The sequence below is a fragment of the Polychytrium aggregatum genome (assembly GCF_025602895.1).
Source record: "Polychytrium aggregatum strain JEL109 chromosome Unknown BJ171scaffold_35, whole genome shotgun sequence".
Taxonomy (NCBI): domain Eukaryota; kingdom Fungi; phylum Chytridiomycota; class Chytridiomycetes; order Polychytriales; genus Polychytrium; species Polychytrium aggregatum.
This window is the reverse complement of record NW_026516237.1, coordinates 59,219-80,803: the sequence shown is the minus strand read 5'-3', so window position 1 is coordinate 80,803 and position 21,585 is coordinate 59,219. Positions and strand designations below refer to the sequence as shown.

General features: G+C 57.9%; 7 protein-coding genes across 7 annotated transcripts; 1 reads left to right on the top strand and 6 right to left on the bottom strand.

Annotated features, from left to right (window-relative positions):
• Positions 1-336: 336 nt before the first annotated feature.
• Positions 337-1,929, bottom strand: BJ171DRAFT_192979 (SMAD/FHA domain-containing protein). Its single transcript, XM_053106188.1, has 5 exons — positions 1,642-1,929; positions 1,168-1,342; positions 859-1,009; positions 649-736; positions 337-570 (listed from the first exon to the last, which is right to left on the bottom strand). Exons 1-5 carry the CDS (start codon positions 1,788-1,790, stop codon positions 489-491), a joined length of 645 nt encoding a protein of 214 aa, XP_052964008.1. The 5' UTR covers positions 1,791-1,929; the 3' UTR covers positions 337-488.
• Positions 1,930-2,289: 360 nt separating this feature from the next.
• BJ171DRAFT_515961 (uncharacterized protein) lies at positions 2,290-6,634 on the bottom strand. The gene is made up of 9 exons (XM_053111993.1): positions 4,669-6,634; positions 4,527-4,580; positions 4,227-4,300; positions 3,863-4,093; positions 3,471-3,720; positions 3,172-3,325; positions 2,942-2,995; positions 2,642-2,727; positions 2,290-2,535 (listed from the first exon to the last, which is right to left on the bottom strand). Exons 1-9 carry the CDS (start codon positions 6,517-6,519, stop codon positions 2,350-2,352), a joined length of 2,940 nt encoding a protein of 979 aa, XP_052964007.1. The 5' UTR covers positions 6,520-6,634; the 3' UTR covers positions 2,290-2,349.
• A 140-nt stretch (positions 6,635-6,774) lies between these two features.
• BJ171DRAFT_515959 (uncharacterized protein) lies at positions 6,775-9,612 on the bottom strand. The gene is given in 5 exon segments (XM_053111992.1): positions 6,775-7,456; positions 7,665-7,995; positions 8,162-8,597; positions 8,735-9,519; positions 9,530-9,612. 4 exon segments carry the CDS (start codon positions 9,197-9,199, stop codon positions 7,042-7,044), a joined length of 1,647 nt encoding a protein of 548 aa, XP_052964006.1. The 5' UTR covers positions 9,200-9,519; positions 9,530-9,612; the 3' UTR covers positions 6,775-7,041.
• A 401-nt stretch (positions 9,613-10,013) lies between these two features.
• On the bottom strand, positions 10,014-11,481 carry BJ171DRAFT_629264 (uncharacterized protein; the record flags this gene model as incomplete). The annotated part of the gene is made up of 2 exons (XM_053115588.1): positions 10,014-10,233; positions 10,329-11,481. 2 exons carry the CDS (start codon positions 11,479-11,481, stop codon positions 10,040-10,042), a joined length of 1,347 nt encoding a protein of 448 aa, XP_052964005.1. The 3' UTR covers positions 10,014-10,039.
• An 834-nt stretch (positions 11,482-12,315) lies between these two features.
• BJ171DRAFT_427000 (HotDog domain-containing protein) lies at positions 12,316-14,201 on the bottom strand (the record flags this gene model as incomplete). The annotated part of the gene is made up of 6 exons (XM_053107788.1): positions 12,316-12,478; positions 12,608-13,089; positions 13,233-13,394; positions 13,501-13,607; positions 13,762-13,940; positions 14,047-14,201. The coding sequence occupies 6 exons, from the start codon at positions 14,199-14,201 to the stop codon at positions 12,316-12,318; spliced, it is 1,248 nt and encodes a 415-aa protein (XP_052964004.1).
• A 1,458-nt stretch (positions 14,202-15,659) lies between these two features.
• BJ171DRAFT_569982 (chromosome segregation protein Spc25-domain-containing protein) lies at positions 15,660-17,505 on the top strand. The gene is made up of 5 exons (XM_053113600.1): positions 15,660-16,136; positions 16,288-16,353; positions 16,505-16,756; positions 16,927-17,022; positions 17,250-17,505. The coding sequence occupies exons 1-5, from the start codon at positions 15,770-15,772 to the stop codon at positions 17,396-17,398; spliced, it is 930 nt and encodes a 309-aa protein (XP_052964003.1). The 5' UTR covers positions 15,660-15,769; the 3' UTR covers positions 17,399-17,505.
• Positions 17,506-17,671: 166 nt separating this feature from the next.
• Positions 17,672-20,449, bottom strand: BJ171DRAFT_515953 (cyclic nucleotide-binding-like protein). Its single transcript, XM_053111991.1, has 7 exons — positions 20,046-20,449; positions 19,760-19,836; positions 19,370-19,561; positions 19,192-19,214; positions 18,978-19,093; positions 18,788-18,814; positions 17,672-18,633 (listed from the first exon to the last, which is right to left on the bottom strand). Exons 1-7 carry the CDS (start codon positions 20,377-20,379, stop codon positions 17,918-17,920), a joined length of 1,485 nt encoding a protein of 494 aa, XP_052964002.1. The 5' UTR covers positions 20,380-20,449; the 3' UTR covers positions 17,672-17,917.
• Between the last annotated feature and the right edge of the window lie 1,136 nt (positions 20,450-21,585).

Sequence of the window (21,585 nt, the reverse complement as noted above, 5' to 3'; positions counted from 1 at the left end):
GTTGGCGAGCTCCAGCTTTAGCCGCTCATTTTCTTCGTAGAGGTGCTTGTTGTCGAGCTGCATCTCCTGGTTCTGGGTGAGCAAGACGTTCTGCTCAGCTATCCATGTGTTTTTGTAGTGCAGAAGCTCGTTGTATTGGTGCTGGAGGCTATCGTAGTCGGCTCGGATGCGCTCGGCGTCGATCTGCGCACTGGTCGGGTAGTCGAATGGGATGGTACCACTCGACATTTGGTTGATCGTTCGCTGGGTCTCCAAAACAGAGCGAGTGATGTCGTTCAGCTGGGGCAGCATGGCGTCGGCTTGTGTGATAGCAGTCTGGTTCGAAGTGACGAGCCAGGAGAGATTTAGCGTGCGATCTACAGAGGACGAGCCACCCACACACAGCGTGAACTATGGCATCGCCGTGGGGATGCAACGGGGCTGTTTGCTCTCCCGTGTTATCAAGTGCAGCGGAGTTGGCCACTCTCCCATGATATCAAGTGCTTCTTCTAGCTCTCGGCGCTCGTGTCTCGCACCTGGAGCTGACGGAGCGACGGATCTGCATCGTAGTTCGCGGGCAAAGTTTGAAAGCTGTGGAGGTGCGAGTCGATGGCGGTTAGAGAGCCATCCAGCCGAACGGTATTGGGAGAATACGCTCAGAATACATACAACCCAGTGGAACCGGTCGAGCTGCTTGTGTAAAGGTCCTCGTTGGCGTTGTGGATATGGACCAGGCAGGTCACCTTCTTGTGGAGGACTAGCGGTCGATACGGCGCATTTTCCAGAGCAGCGGCAGGATGAGTGGAATACAGAGTCGGCAGAGTTAGCGAATGCAGCAACGCCATGTTGGACTGCAATTCTGTCCGCTTGGGGACGCACCTGTGACATTGTCGTCCTCCATGATATCGATTCCAAACTCGAGACGATCGCCTGTGCGGAGCTCGCGGTCGGGACTCATCACGCCCTCGGCACTCAGACGATTGCCGTTGACGAAGGTGCCGTTGGACGAACGCACATCGCGGATCAGGACCTGGGGATGCACATGGCGAACGAGAGAGCAGGCTCGAGTGAGCCAAGGATCATGACGGTGGCGGTATTGCAACAACCCAAGTGCATGGTTCAAATGCTGACATCCCGCAGAGCGAAAGGGGACAGAGATATGCATCCCGTCACGAGAATGAACCGCACCTTTCCGGCCCTGTACTCGATTTCGGCGTGGTTGCGACTCAGGACTTTGGAATTGAAGATGCCGTTGCTGGGGTCCGAGCTGGCCTGGGGACTGACCTTGCGGCCGATCTTGATTTTGTTCCGCAGGTCGAGAACCTTGGTCTCGAACGAGCCGTCGATGCACTCGAGGATGATTCTGCGCGGGGAAGCGAGTCCGCAGAATAGCAGGACGGGAACGCACACAGAATGATGGAGGGAAAAGGTGTGCAGGTGATGAGGGTCAGGAAAGTTGACAGAGACGACCGAGTTCAGTCAGTCTGCAGTCGATGGCCGCCGCATACGACCACAGCAGATCTCGCAGGCTTCGTCAATAGACTCGACGGATAGCGGGGCCGCAAGGACACCCAAAAACCAGCACACGGATCCCAGCAGACGCATCGACGGTCATGCGGCAGGGACAGGGATTTCTTGGCCGACAAGGGCAGGGGATATTACATGGGTGGCGGCGCTATGCCTTGGAGTTCCTCCAGCTGCTGTGGGTCCAGCGACGGGTGGTTGTTGCCGACGATCGTGGCCATGGAGGTGTCGGCAGAGAGCTGTGTGGAGTGCGTGGGTTCGTGCCCGGTATTGTCGGTGGTGTTCATGGTGGGCAAGTGGGTGGCGGCTATGATCAAGTGTCGACGACCTTGCGAGATTGACCGGTGGATGCCAGAGGAGAGACGGAGCCTGCAGGAGCGACGGAGTCTGCAGGAGAGATGGGACCGGAGGCGAGATGGAGATGCGGGACAGCGACGGCGCTGCAGGGCGGTTTGGACAGGGCTCGAGTTGCGGGCGGGGACGAAGACGGCGCGATCGGCCAATCCGGCTCGGCGGACACATGTCCAGGGCGATGTCTCAACCGGCAGCGGCGGCCGAGTGCAGCCCGTCCGGCTCTGGCGGTTGCATCCATGACGGCTTGGCTGCAAGAATGCGCCCGACTGGTGCCAAGCGAATATCAAGCGAATATCGAGTGAATATCAAGCGAATATCGAGTGAATATCGAGTGAATGTCAAGCGAATATCGGATCAATTTCGCCCAAAACGGCAGGTCCGGCAGCCAATCAGCGCGCGGCGCGCACGCTCCATCGCGCCTGGTTTCTGGGCTCGGTTTCATCGACAGATGTATTCGCCGAGCCCGACGCTCTGCCCATCCGGAAGCCATGGTCATGGCAGTTCGTGGATCTGGTCAAAGAGCGGGTCCTGCAGCATCTCCGTGGCCGTCGCATATCCCATGATCCGAGCACCAAATGCCCGGAGCTCCTTCTGTCCTTCAATGTCTTTGCCCCACCGGCCCTTGATCCTGGGGAGCTTCTTGGAGCCCTGGAGCTTCTCGAAGAGATAGTGGATCCACTGGAGGGCGACGCGGTCGTGTTGCGAGTGAAAGCAGAGACGCAGTGGTCAGCAACGGCAGTGCCGAGCTATCCGGCGAGCGGAGGTGGTGTCAGACATCACCCACCATGACGTTGGTCTTGGGTGTGCGTCGTGCCCAGTTGCCCTGGGTTAGTTCCCGCATCATGCGGTAGATCTCAAACTGGTAGTCGCCTTTGGTGCGATGAGTAAGCAGCAGCGGTATGAGCAAGCAACGGCGATGGGTACCCATCGGTTGCGAGATGTCCGAGTGTCCGGGAGAAGCCAAACAGACCGGCCGTGAGTGCGAAACACAGAGATGCACGACACGAGTATAGGTGCTTAGTGCAATGCTCGATGCAGGATGGCGGATTCTGATGACGACGGCGAGCACGGAGCCGGCTCATACCTGTTCCCGTGAAAAAGTCCTCGTCCTCAAGCTCGACAAAGAAAAGCTCGTTGTCTGGAATCATCACCCCACCAACCCATACCAGCCGATATCAGCCGCAGGAGCACAACCCACACACAGTTCACACACAGCCCACACACAGTTCACACACAACCCACATGCAGATCAATGAGGACTCTGTCACCCTCGCACTTTTCAAAGCATGTCGCTGCGACTGTCCAGTCACCCACCGATCTCGATTCGTGACAGGGTGTAGTCGATGATGTGGATCTTTAGACCGCGAGTTGGGACTGTCAGCTCTGTCGTCGCTTCCAAGCCCGAGTACTGGATTGTTCCGGCATCGGTTTCCGAGACCATGACGTTACTCCAGTGCAGATCGCGATGCTGGGTGCCGGGACAAGGCAGATATATACATGTCAGCTTCGAAGGCTGCCCATGGGCGCGGCCACGCCGATCGCTGACGACACCAATCGTTGACCATTTCCAGCACCGACACCCAGCATCTCTGACAGTCGCTTGCGAGCCGTACCTCAAACCGCACCGTCCGCTCGGCGATCGCCAGCGATGCAACCACTTGCAGGATGATGCTGATGGCCTGTTTCCACGTCTGCAGCGGATAATCCTCCAGGCTGGTGCCGGCATCCTCCAAGATCCAGATGACAAAGAGCTGGTCGCTTTCAAAGTAGTCCGGACGGTCGTTTTCGGATTCCTTCTGCTTGTCATACCGGTCCCAAGCTTTGAGCAGCTCCTTGGGGTACGGGCCTCGGCACACATTGCAACTACACGATGGCCGCGGTGATCCGTCAGACGATACCGGGGTGAACCCAGCGCTGTCAGTCATGAATGCTCTCCTGAGATGGGAGAGACACAAGGCGGCCAGGGCGGAAGACTAGAGCCTGTGCCAGAATGGTGGCCACTCACCGCTTCATGCGCACAAAGTTGGATGCCCCGTCGAGATTGCCCATAGTTTGGGTGATGACGGCCTCCTGGTAGATTTGTTGCACACTCATCTGGGGCGTCTCGTTGACAAGAATCTCGGGCTTGCCGAAGGGCACGACTTTGACGATGCTTCTGCTCTTTTCTCCGGGCTCTGTGAAGATATAGACTTCGGCAAAAGTCGCCTCGGCCAGCTTTTTCCACTTGAAAAGGGATCTGTGTGGAACGAGGTGTTCTCGTTGTGGTTACAAAGGGGGGCGAGAGTACGATGACCCAGCTTTGGGCAATCACGGCACCTGGTGCGATGCAAACAACCCTTGCAAAACAGCCAGGCGCTGCTGATGCATACTTGGTCGTGTACTGCCCGCTGAACGTCGTGGGCTCAGTTTGGCTGCAAAGTTGCAGCAGATCCCGGAGGCCAACCTAATTTTGATCGGTATCGGAGGTTGCGAGTTTATCAGACCCAGGGAGCCACCATGCAGGGGCAAGTCGGTATGAATAAGACTTGTGGGATAGTTGACGAACAGACTGTACCGCCCCTCACTTTACCGCTGACAGATCCACCGACTATGTGCTCAACGATGCATTTCCACCCACACTTCCATCGGCGTCATGCTGCATTGAATGTGCACTCAAGTTGCCGGCTTACCTGCCGACGTTTCGCCTTTGGTGTCGCTGGTGGCAGCATGGCTGCTTGGAGAGACTGTGGAGGGAGAGCCACCGTGGTTGAGAATACATTGTGACGCAAATTGGTCTGCAGACAGACGCTATCATGAAACAGCGCGCCTCACCATGTGGCTGATCATGGAATCGAGATTCGTAGAGTCACTTGAATCGCGCGTGTCATCGTTGCTATCGCCCCGGGTGTCATGATCTTTACTGTCGCCATCGTTGCCAAGGCTTTCGTGGGTGCTGTCTCCGATACTGTCGTCGTCGTCATCGCTGTCGCCGTTACTCCCACTGCCGCTGTGGTGTTCCAGCGAATCCAGTTGCAGAGTGGTGCGCCTTGACTTTCTCCTCTGCACCGCCAGCTTCGTGAGGGCCGAGGCTCGGGCTAGTCTCTCAGGCTCACAATCGCTGGTTGGGATCGACTCTGGCTTGGGCCTTCCAGGCTCGATTGGGACTGTGTCGACTTCAGCTTCTCCAGGCTCAGGCTGGGATTCGTCGACATCCGATATCTCAAGATTCGCATCCGAGACGGCAACCGTCTCGTCCGAGCTTGGGCTGGACGGATCACTGCGGCCGCGGATCGGGGTCAGGATTTGGATACCAGTCGGGCTCTCGGTCACCGAATCTGCATCGTCGTCAGGCTCGATTTCGAACGAATCCATGTCGCCCAAGTCGCCCAGATCCCCTGATATCCGTGAGATATGCGACAGTCTCCGCGACAGCTCGGCAAAGGCAGCGATGCCGCCTGGCGACAAGAACGAGAAATCGAATCGTGGCGGCGAGATGGCGTCAGTGGGATTCGGGACTGCTGTCGGGTGCTCTTGCGAGCGCTTGTTGGATAGGTTGTATCTCCGGGCACTGGCTCTGAGAGCGGCTCGAGCGAGCGGGCTGTGACATGAATCGCTGGAATGGGCAATCGGGGCGGCTCGCTCGGTGGTCTTTGCAAGTCGAACGACACCCATACCGCCGAGCAGACGAGATATCCGATCGGGCGGTGTTCCGGGTTCGTCGGGCTGGGCGATACTGAATCCTCCTTCTCCGGCCGTGGTTTCTGAGTTTGGAGAGGCATTGGTTTCGTTGACGGGATCATGCTCCTGGATGAGCGATGAGCCGCCGGACATGCCATGGTTTGTAGGTGCTCGATCGGTCCTGGATGGGTGGGTCGGCGATCCCGGTAGGATGACAATCGGACTGCCCAGCTGCTCGGCGAGGGATTTGAAGACTCGATGAGTCGAGGCGATCGGGGTGGATCTCGAGACTCCCTGGGAGTGGAGCGACTGCGAGACAGCCGATCCGGCCGGGGTCTTTGGCTTCCGAATCCGAGGCTGGCGGGTCTTGGAGAGAGATCCGAGGGCACTGGGCGATGTCCTGGTTTTGCTTGGAGCCAGCGGGGCAGAAGCAGGACTTGCGAGCAGATCGGTGGACGTCTGCTTGGACGACGGCTTGGGCTTTCGAGCCGGAGCGGCCCTGGGCTTTCGGCCCCGCTTGGCGGGTTTGGCAGATGGAGCAGGGATCTCAACATCACCGGGTGGATCAAGTTGCGGTGGTGCTGGTAGCGGTTGTGCCGATGCTGGTGCTGGTTGTGATGGTGTTGGCCGCATTGATGCTGGAGGTGGACGACGGCCTGCTCTGGGAGGCTGGCGAGCCCGGGCCGGCAGTGTCTCTGGCTTGCTCCTCGGGCCATCCTCATCCTTGTAATCGCTATCCCGAGGATCGTCCGAGCGGCAGGCACTCAGTTCCGAGCTGTGTTCCTGGGTTCCGGTCGACCTGCCATCGCCATCACCTTGGCCATCACTGGTGCCGTCGTTGTCGTTGTCGTCGTTGTCGTTGTCACTGTCACTGTCGCTGTCGAGGGTGAGCGGTTTGCGAGTCTGGCCAGGGTTGAAAAAGACATTGTTGTTGGCATTCTGGATCAGGCGAGTGTTTTGCTTGCGCCCGTACGTTCGAACGACCTTGAATCCGGCACCCTGCATCCTCGCATCGACATGCTCCAGCTGCAGCGGGATATCCTTCAGATGCAGAGAGCGAGAGGGGGGGGGAGTGTGGAGTGCAGAGGAAATGATCAGGCGGGGATCGGACGGGGATCGGATGGTCAAGAATGGTCAGCGAGGGAGTTTGCGATATGCCGCCAGACAATCGCGATCTGGTTTCGGCGGAGAGCCTTTTCGTGCCCTGGGAAAAGCCGCCTGGTCCTTGGAATAGAGCGACCACACTATTTGGCCAAGCCAGGCTGGGCGGCACACCGACAGACCGTCGTATATTGGACAGATATATAGCGGAGACATCAATACACAGGCGAGCGGACGATTGAGTGGTGTGTATGTGGGAGAGGGAAATGATCCAGAGTGCGGCCGAGCAAGCCAAGTGAGGAATGTGATGGAGGCAAAGGGTACAAACGAGTCCAGGGAAAACGGCAGCAATATGAAGAGAAACGCTGGGGGGGGGGAGAGGATCCCGCTGGTCGTGGGCAGTGACAGAGAGGGCCGAGGTCGACCTCAATCAAAGACCACCAGGGGCACGTCGAACTCGGTCCAGTCGCCATGGATGGCCGACAAAAACCCGGTCAGATTCGGCCCCTTGCCGTGCGAGCCGGCATGGCCGCTGCCGGAGCCCTGGCCAAAGCCCAGCAGCGACATCGAGGTGGTCGAGACGACTGAGAAGGACGAGGCCAGCACGTCAGTGGCGAGACGAGCCACGTTCTTTTCGTAAAAGGCCCTGATCCGCAGGGCGTGGCCGATGTGGATCAGGGTGCTGGAGACGTCAGCGGTGATGTTGGAGGTGAAGGATTGGTTGAAGGTGTTGTGGGTCGAGACTTCGTACCGCTCGCCAAAGGTGGTCTGGCGCTGGAGCTTGAGCTTGTTGGTCTGTGTCGAGATGGTGAGGGTCTTGCGGGCAATCTCGAGCGAGGCCCTGCACAGCGATGGAGATGAGTTATAGAGAGAGATGGTTGGTAGGAAGTGTGTGAAATCAAGGACGTCAGTGTGGAGCGCGGCACAGAGCTGGAGGGAATGGCGATGAGGTGGACCAGGCAACGTCCGCGGGAGATACAACGTCGACGAAGAAAAAGTACTCAGAGTGAGGCTGACGATATCCAAACAGCCGACTGGATGGTACTCACTGGTATCGTCGGTTCTGGATCAGCTCCACCTGGACCTTGTTGAATCGTGGCTTTCGTTGATAGGCATCGTCCATCATGACAAGATGGATGTCGACAGTGAACGACCTCAGGCGGGTAGTGACGTATTCCGGCACCTGAACGACGTAGCGCACCTTGGAGTCTTCGCTGACGCCCTTGAATGTCTTGATCGGGATCAGGGGCTGCGGAACTGGCGGCGGGGGCAGCGAAAGGCGCGAGGGATGGGGAGGAACGACGGGCTGGACAGGTTGGGCTGCCTTGTCGAGCTGATGGATCACTTTGAGGTTTCTGCTGGTAACAGCAATGATGTCGCCTGTAGGGAAGCACGAAGTGTCAGCAGCCCGCGGAGGGCGGGTCGATGCCGCAAGCGATTGTCAGGATGACCGAGACCGCGGCCGTTTCAGCGAGCCGTTTCAGCGAGCCGTTTCAGCGAGCCGTTTCAGCGAGCCGTTTCAGCGAGCCGTTTCAGCGAGCCGTACCTTGGTCGCTCTTCCAAGTCACCTCGAGCGTCCACTTGATTCCAGAGTATTCGTCTCGATAGGTCTGTGGACATCCCTTTCGAAAGACATCGATGTTGAATGCGCCCGACTCTCGATCGAACGTGTTTTCCGGCAGCGGGACCTTGACCGTGAAGGGCACGACCTGAAACTCGGATACCCCAGCGATGACCTTGGTGTGGTCCAGCAGAACGGCGGAATTGGGCCCAAGCCCCCAGGGACTGTCGGAGAGCTCCTGAACGCTGGTATCGACCGATTCGACGATAAGGAAGCGCACCTCGAGCACGGTGGAGATGCGCGGGGAGTTTGTGAGTAGATACGGCGCGGAAGGATGTGCTCGGTCGGAAACGGAAATGGCGGACCGAGGTCGGGGACGGGGCGATTCATTCGAGAGGACGCTGAGCGGGAGAGTGGTGCTCTGTGTGGGAAGCAAAGGAATGAGTATTGTTAATCGAGCGAGCGGCGGCTGATGCAGGATCTGCTCCGCTGTCTTACTCCGTCCGGGTCGACAGGGGATCCATGCCGACCTTGCTCCCGGTCGAGTGGCAAACGAACCTGTGGCGAGAGACACAGCCTTGAGACATCCGGGACGACGTTCGCCAGCGGAGGCAGCTCGGGACTCTCAAAGGTGGCAGACTCGCACGAAAGGGAGGATTTGGAGGTGGATGGCGAGGACGCCGACGAGTGGGCCGATCCCCGCGAGACATCGGAGGAGACCTTTGCAGTGATGGAGGCATCGGAGGGGACAAAGACCGAGATGGGCTTGGTGAGGGGTGACAGCTTTGGCGATGGCTGGATCGACGGGGCGGCGGCGATGGTGGCGACCGAGCGGCGAGAGAGCGACGGGAAGGGCGTGAGGATGGTGTTGACGCCGACGAGGCCCTCGATCGTGAGGAGCGAGCTGAGGGCATCGGCGGTGACCGACAACGGGGTCTCGGAGCCGGGCAGAGGCAAGATCGGCAGGGCGAGGGTGGGCGAGACGCCCAAGGTCAGGAAGGCCGCAGACGAAGACTCGGGCATGGCGAATGCGGGCTGCGATGGGTTGGTGGGTTGATGCTTGATTTGTTCGGATTTGTGATGTTGAATGTCTGATATGGTTCGATACTTGATGTTTGCTCTGGTGATGTGCTAATTTCGATGGGTCTGCAAAGAGATTGCAGCCGGCGCTGAATGTCCCTGGAAGATGACGGACAGAGTTCAGGACACACACGATCGAGGGATCGACGAAGCGATGCCAGCCGGCAGCGAAGAGTAAAACGAAATGAAACGAAATGAAACGAAATGAAACGAAATGAAAGGAAATGAAACGAAATGAGAGGAAATGAAAGGATATGAAAGGAATTGAGAGGATATGAAAGGAATCCAGGGGAGATGGGATTAATGGACGGGACAGGCTTGCAGAGGCGACGGATGGACTGGGGGAAGACGGCCCAGGAGGAGAGAGCCGACTTGGACTTGACGGCGCCGCAAAAGTGCAACGCCAAAGCGCAATGCAAAAGTGAAATGCAAAGTACTGCACTCTGTCCACAGTGTCTGTTGACAGTATCTGTGGACTGCGTCGGTTTGCTGCGTGCTGTGCCCCGTGTGCGCCGTTGCGTCGCACTGTGCCCTGTGCCAGTCCACAGTTCGCAAGCCGCACCGTCGCACATGCATCCCCAGCCACGCGCCCAATGTCGCACGGCGCCCTGCGGCACATTTTTGTCGCGTCGGCGTCACGTTGCCTCATGGCGTTCATTTGGCTGCAGGCAGGCAGGCGAGCAATGCCGCTTCCCACGGCTCATGCATGCGGCAACGGCGGCGAGGTGCTGTCTCCAGCACCCCACAATCGGCCACTCGGACACCACCACGAGACTGGATCGATCATCCGCCATGGTGGCCGCAGAATCCGCGGCTTCTCGCTTTGAAGCTGCAGCGCTCGCCCGCATTCGGACCGTATCGGATGATGGCATGGCAGCGTCCATCGTCGTCGTCGCTGTCGTCGTCGCTGTCGTCGCCAAAGCCATTCCAAGAGGGACTGGAAGTGCCGAATGAACGAAGCCCAGGCGAGCTTGGTGCTGCAGCCAGAATCCAGACCACATTAAAACCGTCACCCGCAATCCAAAGTCGGCGAGAAGGCACATACGCAGATTCAAAGTGCAAACACACTTACCGCGGGGGCTGGGCGTTGGCAGAAGGTGCTCGTAGAGTCTCTCGGGAGAAATAAACGGCCGTCGGAACATGGGCTGCGGCGAGCCATACGACTGGCGCTCCGAAGCGGCTTCAAGCTGCCATCTGAGGCTCTGGGCCGCCGCCTCGACGGACTGGCTGCGGCTGACTGCTCGCTGGGCCTCGACCCGGGCCGATCGAGCCTGTTCATGCGCCTCGCTGGCCCTTTCGTTGGCAGACGAGAGCTGGCTTGCGAGCTCGGACAGCTGGAGATTCGCAAACTGCAGCTCGAGTTCGTGATGACGGGCAAGCTCCTGGTGTGCCTGCTGACTGGCCCGGAGCTGTGTGCCAAGCGTATTCATGTTGGTCTGCTGCTGGCTCAGCTGCTGGGTGATGTTGTCGAATCGCTCCTGCAGAAGCTGGTTGTTCTTGGTCAGCTCCTCGACCTCGTTCTGATACTCCTCGATTTTCCGGAGATCCAAGCTCTCGACGTGGCTCGGATCGATGCTGAACCTGGGCGCGGCCTCGATGAAACTCCGGAGCTCGGTGCTGGCATTCACGAGCGCATTGGCCCGGTCGACGAGGCCGGGGTCGAAGTCGTTGAAGAAGATGCTCTCGGTGGGATATTCCTCCGAGTTGATCAGGGCAAAGAGCTTGGTGTAGTTTTCTTCGACGTCGAGCATCATGCGCACGCGCTTGGTGACCTGGTTGATGATGATCGAGTACCGGATCTGGGGCTCGCGGATGGCATTCAGGATCGTTCGCATGGTGGCAATGTCGGCTGGCCGCACCCGGCCGCCTTCGAGGGTCAGGACGAAAAAGATGCGATACTCGCCGCCCTGCATCAGCCCTTCCTTGATCTGCGCGGCGGCCTGCTCTCGTCGCTGGATGTCGTCCAAGCCAGGGGTATCGAGGAAGGTGGTGCCGTCCCGGATGGTGTGGGAATCGAGGCGGGTGGTGACGCCGGTGCCGATGCTGACGTCGCTGCGGAAGGCGACTTGGCCGATCAGCGAGTTTGCCATGGTACTCTTGCCGGTGCCGGGGTTTCCGACAAACAGGATGTATTTCTTGTTGCGTGCTGGTGCGAAACGACCCGACCCGTTGCTGGGTCGAGGGTTTCCGGAGCCGAAGCTGCTGGAGCCTGAGGAGCTGGACATTCCGAGCGAGTACAACCCAGCGAACCAACAGTCTTGATAAGTAGAGCGATATGGAGGAAGTTCTGAAAGAGCAACGGCGGGCAATAGACCCGAGGCTGAGTGGGTGTTGGCACGGTGAATGAAGCAGATGACAAGCCCAGGTGAGGCTGCAATGAAATCCCCCGCCGAGAAGACGAAACGGAGGAGACGAGCGAGATACGAGGATTGCCAGCAGAAGGTGCTGCGACGGAACAAGTAGAATGGGCAGAAGCAAGAAGAAAAAATGCGGGAAGCGGTTCTATCTACGCCACAATGGGCTGAATCTGCCTGCAGTCGTGTCGATTGCAGTGGCTGATCTGATTGGATCAGTCTGGGTCGGGCTGGGCTGGATCTGATTGAAGAAAGACATTCTTGATTGCGTCGTCCAGAGTCCTTCTGTCAATCGTCAAGGAAGAGTGGTAGAGCCGAGAGGACATAGTCCATTCGTCACGAGTGTTGTCATTACGTATGGGTGTAAGAGCAGGGAGCAGGTTCAATCGCGAGTACCTGCACACACCACAATCGCGAGTACCTGCACACACCACAATCGCGAGTGCCTGCACACACCAAACTCGCCAGGGCAGCCGTTGGCCCACAATGACGTCGCAGGCCAGCGGGTCTGTTGTCGAAGAGCGCCTCGCCGGTCACACCATTCACTTTCGATGAGTATCCATCCTCCTAACCCTCGGCGGCCATCGATCTGGGTAGGCAATTTGCTGTTCAAGCAAGGTCCCTGTCCCGTGATTGCAGATGGAGAGAGCCCCAGTGTATTCAATACTCAGTGTTTAGTCGGCAAGAGCAAGGATGCCGGCGGTATCAAATGCCAAAGTTGTTGGTATTGTTGGTGGACGGGTCGCCGCCCTTGATGCTGTCGCCGCTGCCGCTGAAGAGTTGGTGGTTTGGACCCAAGACACTGGTGTTGTGCGTGGCCATGGCGAGCCAGAGCTGGTCGCGACGACGGCCTTCAATGAAGTGCATACTAGGCGGTGCGCAAGCGAGAATCAAAGCGATGCAAATAGAGCCATTAGTGACATGTCGCACAGTTGCCACAGTGGGCGAGTCGGCGGCTGCAGCAGCGAGTCCTGCATCCAACGCTGCCGATACTCACCTTTCGTCGTAGGTCTGTGGCATCACACGTTTCAATCCCGCCTTGGAGGCAGAAGCGGCGACAAAGGTAAAGTAAAAGACGTTTGTCGTCGCGCGGGTGCCAACCAGCGGGTCAATCACATCCGCTATCACCTTGACTTGGAAGTACCGAGACGGAGCCTTGCCCACGTACACAACCTGGGCCTTGAGATTCAGCAGGTCGCCGATCGACACGGGCTTTTTGAAGGCAATGTCGTCCAGAGACACAAAGCGGCAATGGTCTTGGCTGTAGATCAGGCCGGTCGAGTACGCCAGCTCAAAGGCCAGGCGCAGCAGGTAGCCGCCAAAGATCTTGTTGTGGATGTTGCGGTCCTGGGGCATGCACATCACCAGCGACTCCTGGATGGTGTCCTTCATCCAAATGACGTCGTTGGGCTTGGGGGTGTTGTACTCGGGGTCAAGATAGGTGCTATACTCGAGGTAGAGCTCGTGGATGAGGAACATCTGCCAGACACGGCCGGAGTTCAGGCAGAGATGACAGGCGTGTCAGCGACCAAAGGATCGTGGATTGCTTTCGCTATCGAAATGTGCGCAAGAGTGGGCAAGTCTGCGGGAGTGTGCAGGCGCGGCACTCGCACGGTCCTTACCTCCTCGATGCTGGGAGGCTGCTTGGAGAGTGAGGTCTGGTTGGCGACCTGCTTGCGGGCACGCTGCTCGGCTCCCAGTCGGAAGAGACGGCGCTCCTCGTCGGTCTCGAGCTTGAGTTGGTTGACCTTGGCAGACTTTCCTGTCTCGGCGTCGCGAGCAACCTGGAGAGAATAGTCGAGGGAGGCCGTCCTGTTTAGTCACTACTTTCAACGAACAGGCATAAGCACGCATCTAGAACGGCCGCACTTGGCTGCTCGACGCGCATACCATGGTGAACTTGGCCACGAGGATCGGGTCGCCTTCGGCCTCGTTGTCGCTGTCCTCTGGAATCGTGCGGATGGCGATCGAGACCTCCATGGACGAAGTGCCGACATCTGCCACAAATCCGGAATCGAACAGAGTCCACAGGTCAGCCAAGGAACAATATCGACCATGGGAGCGACCCTGGCACTACGAACGAGCCTGGCAACGGCCACACACGCTACATAGCCGCCATGATGAGGCATTCTCTGGCCACGATCAACGCACATGTAACGTGTCCCGAGAGCTTGATGTCCTGCTCGGTCGGAATGCGCTGGAGCAGATCGATGCGGTCGAGGCTGGCGGTCACGACGGTGACCGGGGCCGTCTCCTCCAGTCCGTCGTCGCAGTGGATGTAGCTGATAGTGCCAGCCATGGCATCCAGATCCTCGAGAATCTTGCCGATCCTGGCAAGACGTCGCGACCGGGAGTTGCAACAAATGATGCAGGTGAGCACGAGAACAACGATGGGAGATCGCTGCTGCTGGATGATGCCTGTGCACGAGATCGTACCTGATGTTGCCATAGGCGTTGATGTATTCTTCACGCACCTGCGGGTCGGACTTGAACGGCAGGATATCCTCGACGTACGAGTCCCTCATTTTCTTGAGGATGACCTCGCGCGGCCTGGACTTGGACACGCCCTCGTTCAGTTCCTTGTTCTTCATCTCATTCTGCTTCTGTTCGAGGTACCGGGTGATCCACAGTCTGGACATGATGGCGCCAGTGGCGTCCGAACAGGTATTGGACGCAGATCCAGACATGGGCGAGGGGTGTAAACGATGAGTGCTCTGATCTGAGCGAGTGTTTGGCGCAAGACATGGGTGCAAACGACCGCCCATCGGTCACCCGCATTGTTCCTTGCTCTGAATGCGAGGAGCAGGCAAGCACCATGCCGGCAGACATGCCCATACCTCTTGGTCAGATTGGATCGGTGGGGCAGCACACTGAACTTTTGCTTGAGCTGCTCGGGCGTGAGGGTATGAGGCTTTGTCGCCGACTCGGCCGATGAGGAGAATCGGTAGTACTGCTGGTATGCCGTGACATAAGTGCGGGCCGGGGACAGCACAAAGCCTGCAGGGTTGCGCAGGCACTGGGCACCGGTGCGAATGAGTTTCATGGCGGCTGGGACGAGAGGCCGAGGGTGACAGGACGGCTTGGGGGTGCGATGCGATGCGATGCGATGCGAAGGGGTGGCCGACGAAGACCGGTGCTGGAATGCCCGCTGGATGTGCGCTTGGCAGCGGGAGCGTTGCGATATAACTCTGTTTGGTGGTGGGGGGAATGAGTCCCGCGTTTTGGGGAATGTGTCGGCAGACGAAAATGAGAATTTGCACGCGCAGCCAGCGACGGGCGGACGGTGCCAGCAAAGACTGAGGCGAAGAGGGTGGGGAATGGGCGCAAGCACTGGCAAGGAGGCCGAGGACCAAGCGGATGGATGCGGACGGGAAGCCAACAGGGATTGCGCGATGAAACAATGGCAGCGGCGCGATTGGGGATGTGGGTTTCCTGGTCCGAATGCAGCATGGCGCTCCAGGAGCAGCGAGCCGCAGGCCCCGGAATGGGTCAGGCACAGGCCGCGAGCAACCGGTAGTCGGGACAGACAAATGGCAGTCGGGGCAGACAAATGGCAGTCGGGACAGACAACAGAACAGCAAGCATGGGGTTGCGAGAACGAAGGAAAAAATAGTGTGTTCACAAAGAAGGGCCAGGCAGAGGCACCGGAGAGTGTCGATGTCGTGCTGCCAGAGATGCGGTCGCAGGTGTGTCCGCTGTCCTCGACGAAACGACGCAGTCGCTCGCCCGCAGGAACAGATTCCCACCAAGCTGGATTTGATATCGCTCCGCAATGTCATACTGTTGGCGAACAAATTCATTCGCTGTGTCTGGTTTGCACAGCAGCAAAGCGATTGGCTGGGCGGGCGGACCAATCGGCGGGCGCGCATCCTATCGCACGTGTTCCGCGGATGGATCCTGGATTGATGCACACACACACACACACCTGTCCAGGCCCCTGCCCCTGCCCTTGCCCTGGTACAATTTCGTCCCAATTTGGCAAGCCCTCGTCCTGGCGCCGTTTCGTCATGAACCGCCGACTGATCATCAACCACGACCATCAGCCACGACCGCCATCATCCTCGACCATCGCCAACCTCGACCATCGCCAACCTTGCTATCCCGACTATCCGCCGGCGTGTCCACCGCATCTCTGCCTGTCTCTGCGACTGCGTCCGTCATGGCTACCGTCTCCTCCTCCTCGCGCCTCTTCCAGCCCCGGCCGTCGGTCCAGCCCTTTGTCGATGCAACCAACACCGTCCCTGCCTCGTCCGCCCACAGCAATCCGCCGCGTACTCCCGGCAAGCAGCTCCGATCCGCCATCATCGGCACATCATCGGTCTCGAATGCTGCCTCCAGCCGCCTCGTTGGCGCCCTCCAGCCACCATCGTCGGTCGATCTCGAGTCTGACCTGCAATCCGTCCTCAACGACACCGTCCAGATGAGCACCGCCCTGTGTTCGGCCATCGAGTCGTGGGTCCAGACCAGGAACAAGGAGCATATTGAGAAAAAGTCAACGCATCTGCAAGAGTCTCTCGACATCAAAGGTGGCAGCCGGCCGTCGTCCTCCGTTGCATGGGTTTGCATTTTCGGATCTGACGCTCGAGTCGACTGGCAGTGCTCCGGTCCTTCTCTCAGCCAGAATGCGCCTCGGAGTGTCACTAACAGAGATTCGCTCTGTGCACCACGCTACTCCAGAAACCGCCTCGCAACTCCAGAGTCAGCTTGAAGAATGCAACACACAAAGGGCCGATATAACCCGAAGTAATGCTTGCTCCTCAAACCGCTCGTTCGCTTGCTCGCATCCAGCGGGCACTGTCATCGATGGGCTACTTTACTTCCTGACCAAGACTGGCCATCGTCCGCCAACATTGACTCGCATATGCGATTGCTGGACCACGTTCACTCATCACAGATATGGAGCTCGAGAAACGAGACTACGACCGACAGGTCGAGAGCTCCAAGTCTGCACAGAAGCAGCTTGCGACTGCGACCGAGCGCCAGAAAGAAGCTGCCCACAAAATTGCCCTGCTTAAATCTAAAATTGAACAGCAGAAGCTGGCCCTGCGGGAAATCCGGAAACGAAAGGAGGCCGAGCACCAGAAATACGAGCCCCAGCTCGAGGCGTACGAAAGCTTTCTCCATCTCAAGATACACACCCTTCAGCGTAAGCCCTTGGATCGCGGAGCCGCTGCATGTTTGAGCCTGGATGTCGGCATCAGCCAGACTGTGGAAAGCGTTTTTCTGTTGAACTCGTCGCCCCGGCCGCCACTTTGGGCATTCAGCACCAGCTATTCACACACTCTGCCGATAATGATGTCGGATCGTTTTCTTCAGAGGACCGGATCTCATTCGTGTTCACACACATCAACGAATCCAACTGGGATTATCCGTTTTCGTTTGTCGTGGATATCAACGACCGCATGTTCAGTGGTAAGCAGCCACTTGCTCTGTGTGCAATCACCATTGATCCGGCGTTCGAACAGATGCGGAGGAGCGGGCAACATCAACGGGGGCCATCGCAACACTCGTATTCAGCCGCATCGCTGCGAAAGATGGCTTCTCTGTGGCTCCGCTACCAGAGTTACGGCGTGTATACAAAACGATGGCGCCAACATTAAAACCGCACCGCTTATACTCGTGTGCTTGCGCGACGTCAGTGTCCGAATGCCAGCCCAACATCCCGAGCTTGCCCGCAATCGTCAAGTGGCTCAACGAGACTCGCGACTTTTACGCCTTCCTCAAGGTCATGCGAAAAGCCTTTGTTGAATACAACAAGGCTGCGAATGATGCCAAGAAGCCCTCGTAAAACAATCGCCCGCTGTCGGTCTCGAGACACCGAGCCAGGTCTCTTGAATTGCCAATATACGCCATGACGTGATTCCCGGATGGTGCGGACGAGTCAGGCAAAGGGCCTAGTGACAGACATAAGGAGGTCTCTCCATTGCCCAGATTCACGGCATCTTGTCTCGCACACAAACCGGGAGCTGTCGAGTTGGGACAATCACCAGCGAGCGTCGCTGCCACCGAGGCAAATGCGCTCGCGTCCTACAACTCGGAGCGTACCGCTCTCGTGCTCAGATGCTTGCCCAGACACATTTTATTCGACTCGGCTCATCGGGATAGCGCGCTCGGCTCTCGATTCAAACCAACTTCCTGGATCCTGCGCCTTAAATGGCACACTGAATGACTTGATACAATATTGCCAAAGGCTTCTCCAGCACCATGGGCGACAGTTGCCGGACAGAATGCTCAACTATCGCTGGTGCTCATTACACACTCAGTTGCGTTCGATGCTCTACTGTGGGGCACTGGCCGCCTGCGACATTCACTTGGAACGATCTCCGGCATGCCTTGGGCCGATGAGGCTTTGCGTTCTTGTCCGCAGTGATCGCCCTGTTGCGGTGTTCTCTCGTGCTATCGGATGCTCCCGCGATGCCAGCTGCTCTCGCGACAGAGCAAGCTCGCGTTCCTTTGCTGACGAGCTGGCGATTGACTCGCGCCCGGCCGAAGTTTGGGCATAGGCTGGATAGGGTATTGGTGGCATCGATGATACTGGCTGTCCTGCGATGGTGCCGCCGCTCTGCGAAGGGGAGTTGTGTCCGTGGCTGGTTTGTGCATCGCTCTGGGGCTCGGAGACGCTGGCGAGTGGACTGCCCAGGTGCATGATCGACTGGAAGTCGTGGGACACGGGCGATACCGGCGAGCTGGTGTGGACTCCGCTGTTCTGGTGCAGCTGGTCGGTGCTGCCGCCGGGATTGATGCGCTTGAGGATATCGGTCAGCGGCCGGGGCTTCTTGGTCTTCTGGTGCTTGAGAGGCGAGTGTGAAGCCATGAGCTGCTCCGATTCGGCCCGGAGACGGTCTTCCTCCAGCTTCTCCTGCGCCCGTCGGTCGCGCACGTCGATCAGATCCTGAATGCGCTTCTTCAGCTCGGGGAAGCTTTCTTGCAAGATTTCAAAGTCCTCGTTGGCAAGCACACAGAGCTCGACGTCACCGCTGACAGCCCTCGCAGAAGTTATCCGTCGTGCGCTCCGTCCAGTCTCTGAGACGCGGATTGAAGACGAGCAAGAAGTCCGCACACTGTCAGCGGCACATCTCTCAGGACTGTCGAGCCTGGGGCGATTATTCTGCTGTTCCTCGACGGTACTCTCGATGAGCCAACATAGCTCGGTTGATCAACAACGTCGCTGTCTTACCTTCTCCGCCCCAGAGTGCCGTTTCACCTGTTATCGGCAGCTATAGTGAGTCCGAGTCTGCAACGACGGCACCCGACCAGGCACCCGACCAGGCACCGCCGTGGGCTTGCTGGCTGTAGTGAGCACGCACAAAGTTACAGGCTACAGGGAGTGCGGGCTGCAATGCACCACCCCGCTCGATAATACCAACCGAAAAAGTTGCCCGGCTCGAGGAGACCAATGCACGTGTCTCCGGCGAGAATCTCGATGCTTCCAGCCTTGATAAAGTACATTTCTGCAGCTTCATCGCCTGCTTCATATACAAACCTACAGAAGGAGCGAAGCCGTTAGAGATTCGAGGTGGTGCTTTCCGCGACGGTATCCGGCAATCCGACGATGCAGCCACATGCAGTTGTTGAACATACCACTTGTCCATCACCACGAGAGGCTGGCACGAGCGAATGTTGCGGGACAGCTATCAGTGATCAATATGGATGCGTCTGTTCGAAACACACCGTTTCAAGGACGCCTTAGGTCCTCCAACACGGCGCACCACAGGCCCTGCTATCGACAGCGCTTGCCCTCTCTGATAGCCGATCGTACCGTGATGCAGTAGGCAATCATGCTCAGGATCGCCGGATCCATTTCTTGGAAGAGCGGCACTTGCTTGACGAGATCCAAGTAGAGCGAGTCCTGGATCTGCTGCTGGAGGTTCTTTGGCAGATCCGCAAAGAGGTCACACTCGTTCAAGCCTTGGATGCGGCGCCACTGGAGCTCTTTGTACGAAAGCACCTTCTGTTGAACGGAGGAGCAGCGATATGCACGGCCATGGGAAAACGGTATTCAGACCATCATGCCATTCGACCCGATGTGGAATTCAGGCGACCGAGTCAATGCGGCACTCAGATAGATCGAATCGGCCCTCCGTTCCATCAGCATGTCCACCACGGATATTCAACTTTGCATTTGCAGAGAGCGAATGGCAAAGCGCACCTCCTGTAGCTCCGGTCTGATTCCTTTGTCCCACATGTATTCCTTCATGCCCTTGATCTCGTACTTGTGCTGCTCCTCTGTCAGAGATCGGGCCATGTGGTTCAGGCAGGTTCAGGCAGGTTCAGGCAGGTTCAGGCAGGTTCAGGTAGTCTCCGTCGACTGGTTGCAGTGCACAGAGACCATTTCATCCGCCCCCAGAGTGTCTTTGCATACGTGCGATTCTATCTTTAGGCCGTGCTGGTCTAAAGAAAGAATGGCATTTCCAACATATGTCCGGGGTGCTTACCTTGCTGTGCCATGGTGGCAGCGCTGTCGGCCATATGCAACACGTTCGTGATCGTTCCAAAGACCGTTCCATAGGCGAGGATGCCAAACATGAATTCAAACAAGACAGCGACGTATTCCCTTGGCTCGCTGACTTGGCGGAGATCCAAAACCAGCGACTCCAGCGAGCCTATGATCGACACAAAGTACTGGCTGGCCATCGTCACAGGCTCGAGCGTTTCTGGGTCGGTGACGAGGTTTTTCTGGTCGATCCACCGGCTGCCCGCCGGTAGGTATCGCTCTATGCACCAGAACACGCAGGCATCGAGATGTCCGAGCACGATCAGTAGAATCATGGCCTTGAGTAGCCTGGCAATTTGCTGCTCCAGAGCAGCAAGAGTATGATGTTAGTGCTTCCAATAGGCCATTGGACATGCCGGCAGCGCATGCCTGTCGAACCTGTCGACCTCATGAACGGCCCGCCGAATGAAACGATGGGGGCTCCTGCGCAGTCTGGACATTGCTCCAACAGAACACCACGTCGGCAGTACCAGAGAGATCCCGGGAATCGTCATGCGGAAGAACTCGCCGTAGGGAAGGATCAGAAACATCTTGGCAAATCGCCACATGGCCCAGATGTCGATGGGTGAACACCTATCGGAAATGAGCCATCGAAGCAACAGTCAGTGGTAGCTGTACACCTTGATGTCGCGGATGCTGATGGATATTGGTACATGTCCGCCGACGGACCGCCGGTCGTGGTGCACTCACCTCAGAGATCCATACTCGCTCGAGGAGCAAAACGGGAACACGAGACACATTGTGCTCGAGCCGATGCAGGGTGCGAAGACCAGAAAGTCAAGCGGTAATCCACCAAAGAGCTTGATGAATCCGAACTTTCGCACGAGATAGTCTCTCTGAATCCAGCTCACGGTCGTGACAAGCGTGCCGTACTCGTCGTGGAGCTCGCAGGTGCAGTGGATGAAAATATCGACGAGAATAGACAGGTCGATGAAGAAAAACAGCAGCGGGATCTGGATACCTTGATCGAGAATGAGATCGCTCCATCCGAGAATCAGTGGGCACAAAATGATCTGCAAGACGTTCACGAGAAACATCAGCCCCTTCCAGACGAGCAGAAATCGGTGGGTATACGGGATTGCGCGGAACTGCCACTGCCGGAACTCTGAGATGTTTTGGGCATATTCATCTGGCAGAAGCTCCAAAGTGGCTTTGGGATCTACTGGCTCTCGCGGCCGGGTTGATTCCAGTGCCGCCGCTACAGCAGCCAGGCTCTCTTCGTTGTTATTGAAGCTGAGGCTGCGTTCGAGAGCCCCCAGTGCTCCGCTCGGCCCGCCTGCGACAATGCTGCCCCCATTGCTGATGATGCTGCCGGCGCCAGTGGTGTTCCCTCCAGCGGATTTTTGGATGTTTTCCAGCTTTCCATTGTCCTCCATCCATGGCGAGCCCTCGCTCAAGAGCCGGCCTCGCTTGAAGGTGGAGCTGCGCTGAAGACTGGGCCGCCTAATGACTTTATCTGTGACGTTCTCGCTGCCCCGGGG